The sequence below is a fragment of the Molossus molossus genome, unplaced genomic scaffold (assembly GCF_014108415.1).
Source record: "Molossus molossus isolate mMolMol1 unplaced genomic scaffold, mMolMol1.p scaffold_m16_p_13, whole genome shotgun sequence".
In the NCBI taxonomy this organism is placed as follows: domain Eukaryota; kingdom Metazoa; phylum Chordata; class Mammalia; order Chiroptera; family Molossidae; genus Molossus; species Molossus molossus.
In genome coordinates, this window is record NW_023425348.1 from 93091210 (window position 1) to 93097026 (window position 5817).

General features: G+C 59.7%; 1 protein-coding gene across 2 annotated transcripts; it reads left to right on the plus strand.

Moving 5' to 3' along the window:
- Positions 1-5817, plus strand: NDUFS8 (NADH:ubiquinone oxidoreductase core subunit S8). Of its 2 annotated transcripts, none has more exons than XM_036259750.1 (7): positions 1-79; positions 1734-1794; positions 1885-1935; positions 2484-2573; positions 2665-2837; positions 5412-5540; positions 5626-5817. In XM_036259750.1, the coding sequence occupies exons 2-7, from the start codon at positions 1734-1736 to the stop codon at positions 5755-5757; spliced, it is 636 nt and encodes a 211-aa protein (XP_036115643.1). In that variant the 5' UTR covers positions 1-79; the 3' UTR covers positions 5758-5817. The 2 variants fall into 2 exon arrangements, with proteins under 2 accessions (XP_036115643.1, XP_036115644.1); XM_036259751.1 differs by having other exon boundaries at positions 49-134.

Here is a 5817-nt window from a genome sequence, read left to right on the forward strand (position 1 = left end):
ATGGCAGCGTCCCAGGGCGTAGGCTCCGCCTCCCGGCGGATAGGCCGCTCGGCAGGGAAAGGAGCGGCAACGCAGCAAGGTGGGTGTGCGGGGCTCCGCTGCTAAGGCCGAGAGCGAGCAGCGCGACTTCGGGAGTGAGTATAGCGTCCCTGTTGCTCTTGCTGGCTCCGCGCCTGGGCCTCATCTCGGCTTGTTCGGGATCCGCGGTCCCCGTGACCTTGAGCGTGCAGCGGAGCGACTTCGATGCTGGCGTTCTCAAGGCGCATGCGCCTCCTCCTTCCTTGGGGGTCAGAGGTCATGGGGAAGGTCGAGGAAGATACTGGGTCAGGCCCACGGCATAGAAGTCAGTGGTCAAAATAAATGGACCCGTTAGAGGGCACAGGTCACGGAGGGGCAGTCTTGAGCTTACCGCTAAGTGCCCTGCTCTGGGCTAAACCCTTAACATGTAGGAGCTCCCTTCGTTCTTAAGACCACCCCTCCACCCCCCATTTCTCCTATGCGAAAACAGGCCAGGTGACCTCACCTGCCCAAGGTCACTTGGCAGTCTGAGAGACAGTTCCAGAAGGGCCTTGATGCTGGGGGAAGGAATTTGTTCTTGAGGGTTATTTAAACCTCTCGACTCTAGAGGTTCTCAACCTTCCTAATGCCGCAACCCTTTAATACAGTTCTCATGTTGTGATGACCTCCAACCGTGAAATTATTTTCGTTGCTACTTCATAACTAATTTTGCTACTGTTATACTTGGGCGACCCCTGTGAAGGGGTCGCGACCCGCAGACTGAGAACCGCTGCCTAGAGGGTTTCCAGCAGGGAAGGGCTGGGGATGTAAAGGGATGGGTCTGGCCTGGGTTCAGGTCCCGTCCCAACCTCCTAGTGTGTGACTTTGGGGAAATCACTTAACACAACCGTGTAAGGAATCGGGGGCACCGCCGAATAAAACAGAGAAGAGACTGGAGAGCCAATCAGCCGAATAAACAGGGATCAGGCTTTATTGGGTACACTCCGGGCGGGTTCACAGACTCCGGGGGTCGAGTCCTAGAAGCCGCGCTCAATGTAGGGGTTTGTGTCTTTTATATCTGCCTGTTGCAGCTGGAATTTGTCCCTTAGGGTTTGGCCCTGCAGGGGCTATGCATGGAGCCTCTGGAATGTGAATCGATAAGAGCAAGATGGGAGTTAATCTACAAGCTCGAGGCAGGCCGTTCAGGGTGGGAGGCGAGGCTGAGCCAGGAGACAATGGTCGAGCACTTTGCCTGGCGCCAGTCCCCAGGCTATCGGACAAACCGAGCTGCAGGCTCTCTTCTGTGCCTCTCTCATGGGGTCCTCATAAGGACAAAATAGCAGTGCATGGTGCAGTGAGCTCCGGGCAAGGCTGGTGGCTGCTGGCAGTGCTGTTTGGGTCAGATTTAGGAGGATGAATAGGTGGGGAGAGATGGGAGTCAGGAGCACTGGTGGGGGAGGGAGGAGGAATGGATTTTAAAGATTTCTTAGAAAGTGAGTTAGGTGGAACTTGGGATCTATCTCAGGCTGGGCCGAGTCCCATTGGCGGGCCGAGACGTGCATCATCTGGGGACAGGAAGGCCATCTGTGCCTCTGACGGGAATGGGATAAAGTAGGGGACAAGATGACACAGGTGACCCTGAGATCAAGGGTCGGGGTTCCTGCAGAGCCAGAGTTCCTTGGGGGGGGGGCCAGGTCTGGGACCGACCACACCTCCCTCCCTTTTTATCCCCACAGATGCACTGCCTGACTACTACACCTGTGCTGCTTCGGGCCCTGGCCCAGGCTGTTCGTGCAGGTAGGACCAAGGGAGCCTTTCCTGAGTGCAGGGGAGCCCAGTGTCCCCGCCTGAGGTCGCAGCTGCACAGCATAACCCCTTTCCTTGCAGGGCATCCCAGTGCCCGGAGTCTCCACAGCAGCGCAGTGGCAGCCACCTACAGTGAGTCCCAGGGTGCCTGGACCCTCAGGCTTTCCTGATCACGGGTTCTGCCAGAGGAGGGGGAGGAGGCCCGGCTTTGCCAATAGCTTCCACTCTCTGAGCCTTAGTTTCCACTCTGTAAAGTGAGGATGCCGGTCCAGATTGAATATGATTCACAGGAACAGAGTCTCATGGCAGAGTGGAGGGCCTTCCCTGTGGCTACACAGTGTGATCTCAGCGCCCCTGTGTGGGGCAGGGAGGGAACGGCCAGTTGTGAGCCCCGAGTGCCCGTGCCTCTTCATCAGGACCCCAGCGCCTAAGCCCCTCCCCACGCCCCTCAACTCCTGGCCTCAGATGCCACACAGGCACAGGGAGAGGGATCGAGGACGGCCCAGGGTCAGAGGCCCAGTTTGGGAAGGTTTGGTGAATGAACAAGCCCCTGGGGCAGGGGCCCAGCTGTTGCACCTGCCAGAGGGGTGGGGGCCTCGTCTCCCTGAGCTGTACTCTTGGCGAGGGAGGTGAGGCCGTGAGACCCACTGCCACCGCCTTTCTGCACGTTTCCCCTGCAGAGTATGTGAACTTTCGAGAGCCCTCCATGGACATGAAGTCAGTGACTGACCGGGCAGCCCAAACCCTGCTGTGGACTGAGCTCATCCGAGGTGGGCCCTTGTGGGAGGGCCAGAAGGGCTAGGGTGGGCACCGATGGTCAGGGATAAGGGGCCTCACCCACCATGCCCATGCTGCTCACAGGATTGGGCATGACCCTGAGCTACCTGTTCCGGGAGCCAGCCACCATAAACTACCCATTTGAAAAGGGACCCCTGAGCCCACGCTTCCGTGGGGAGCATGCACTTCGACGATACCCGTCCGGGGAGGAGCGCTGCATCGCCTGCAAGCTTTGTGAGGCCGTCTGTCCCGCCCAGGTGAGCTCTGGACCTCAGACCACCACTGCAGCCCCTGCCGCTGGGAGGCGGAGGCCGCAGCCCCTGCCGCTGGGAGGCGGAGGCCGCAGCCCCTGCCGCTGGGAGGTGGAGGCGCAGCCCCTGCCGCTGGGAGGTGGAGGCGCAGCCCCTGCACTGGAGGTGGAGGCGCAGTCCCTGCACTGGAGGTGGAGGCGCAGCCCCTGCACTGGAGGTGGAGGCGCAGTCCCTGCACTGGAGGTGGAGGCCGCAGCCCCTGCCGCTGGGAGGTGGAGGCGCAGTCCCTGCCGCTGGGAGGTGGAGGCGCAGTCCCTGCACTGGAGGTGGAGGCCGCAGCCCCTGCCGCTGGGAGGTGGAGGCGCAGTCCCTGCACTGGAGGTGGAGGCGCAGCCCCTGCCGCTGGGAGGCGGAGGCCGCAGCCCCTGCCGCTGGGAGGTGGAGGCGCAGCCCCTGCCGCTGGGAGGTGGAGGCGCAGTCCCTGCACTGGAGGTGGAGGCCGCAGCCCCTGCCGCTGGGAGGCGGAGGCCGCAGCCCCTGCCACTGGGAGGTGGAGGCGCAGTCCCTGCACTGGGAGGTGGAGGCGCAGCCCCTGCACTGGGAGGCGGAGGCCGCAGTCCCTGCACTGGAGGTGGAGGCTGCAGCCTGCTGCTGAGAGTTAAGCAGGGCAGCCCTGGGCTGGAACTCTGGCCCCGCTGGGTGTGTGTCCCCAGGAAACACTCTTTCCCTCTCTGAGCCACTTCTCCCTGTGAATGGGAACCAGGAGGTTTTGTCACTGGGGCCAACTCAGAGTCAGTGCGTCAGTGAGTCAGCAGAGTAAGCTAACCCTGAGCAGACCACAGGACCCAGTGGGTCCTGCCCTTAGGGGTCTGGTCAGGGATGTGAAACCAGGCCTGTGAGCTGCAGGGTGGCCCCTGAGGGTCTCCACTTTCCCCAGACACAGCAGCAGTTTCAGGAGCCCTGCTGTGAGCCTGTCACAGGGCCAGACCCAAGGACACAGACCACAGTGGAGGCCCTCACTGCGCCTGACTAATGCTCCCTTGAACCCCAGTGTTTGGTTCTATTGAAGGGTCCCCCGTGGACCCCTGAAGTCAGGTCTGTTCATGTAGAAACAAAGACAGTCGTGACAGGCAGAGCTGTGGCGTGCCCAGCAGGAGCCCCACAGGCACACCCCTTCCCAGTAGCTGCCCCAGAGCACGTGTCCATGACTCAGGATGGCTCCTTTCTGTGTCCTAGTACATCTCCTGGACTGTTTCCAGTCCAGCCACCAACCTAGAACACAGAAGAGACCCAAAATAATAACAGTGATGGCTCCCAGGGAGCGAGTGCCGTCCCCAGACCAGGCACTGTGCCAGGCTCCTGACTTACCTTTTTTTTTTTTTATCCTCACCCAAGGACATTTTTCCTTTTTTTGTTCAGATAGAGTGGGAGGGAGAGAGAGAGAGAGAGAGAGAGAGAGAGAGAGAGAGAGAGAAACATCGACGTGAAAGGGACACATTGAGTGGCTGCCACCCGCACGACCAACCAGGGCCAGGGACAAACTGCAACCGAGGTATGTGCCCTTAGCAGGAACCGAACCCGGGTCTCTCTGGACTGCAGGCCGACGCTCTAACCGCTGAGCCAAACCGGCCAGGGCTCATGAGTTACCTTTACAACAACTCTAGGCAGCAGAAATTATTATCCCCATTAAAACAAATTTTTTAAAAAAAAATTTTATTTTTAGAGAGAGAGGAAGGGCTAGAGAGAAACATTGACTGGTTGCCTCCTGCACATCCCTTCCTGGGCATTGAGCCAGCAACCTGGGCATGTGCCCTGACCAGGAATCGAACTGGTGACATTTTGGTGCATGAGATGATGCTCAACCAACTGAGCCACACTGGTCAGGGCTAGCCCCATTTTTATAGAGGAGGAAACTGAGGCACAAAGAGATGAAGCTACCAGCCAAAGGTCCCACTGTGAGTGGTGGGCATGTGAGGGCCTTTGCCACGCGCCTTGAAGGTCCTGGCTGTGGGAGCCGCAGGCCACCCGTTTCTCCGGCTGGCGCAGGCAGTACCCGGAACTGAGAGAAAGATGCCCTTCGAGCCTGGGCTCTGCCCTCACTTGCGGTGCAGCTTTGGGAAGCCCCTCAACCTTCTGAGCCTCTGTCTTCTCATCCATCAAATGTGGAAAATTAGACATAAATGGGAGGGTTGTTCAATGCACGGCCAGTAGAACTGGGCACCTGCTGCAGGCTGGGACCCTCGGCTCCGGGTGCTGTAGAAACAGACGACAGCCCTCCTCTCCTGAGACTTAGGTTCTCCAGTTAGCAAGCAGACGAGAAGAATGTCACCTAGGGAAAATGCTCAGAAGAAATCGACAAGATATACGTAACAGGCGGTCTGCTGGGAGAGAAGTTGGGAAAGGCGTTTCTGGGCTGAAAGTGGTGGCGGAGGGTCCGATCTGTAGGCCCCCCCAGGGATGAGCCCCCACAAGGGGGCAGGCATGTGCAGACTTGGGGGTGGAAATGAGCAGTAAGCGCTGGACCCTGGGCTTGGAGCTGGGTGAGGTTGGCAGCTGGCAGTGCCCTGTGCCACTCCCCAGGCCATCACCATCGAGGCTGAGCCACGGGCTGATGGCAGCCGCCGGACCACCCGCTATGACATTGACATGACCAAGTGCATCTACTGTGGTTTCTGCCAGGAGGCCTGCCCTGTGGATGCCATTGTCGAGGTGAGTGGGCCCTGGGGTGGGGGAGGCCTGGGCAGAGGCTCCTTGGAGAGACCTGAAGTGGCCACACCTGTACCCCCACCTGCAGGGCCCCAACTTTGAGTTCTCCACGGAGACGCACGAGGAGCTACTGTACAACAAGGAAAAGCTGCTGAACAACGGGGACAAGTGGGAGGCCGAGATCTCCGCCAACATCCAGGCCGACTACCTCTACCGGTGACGCCCCACCTGGCTGGCCCGCAGCCCCTGCTGCCAATAAAAAAGCTCTGACCTCCCCCGC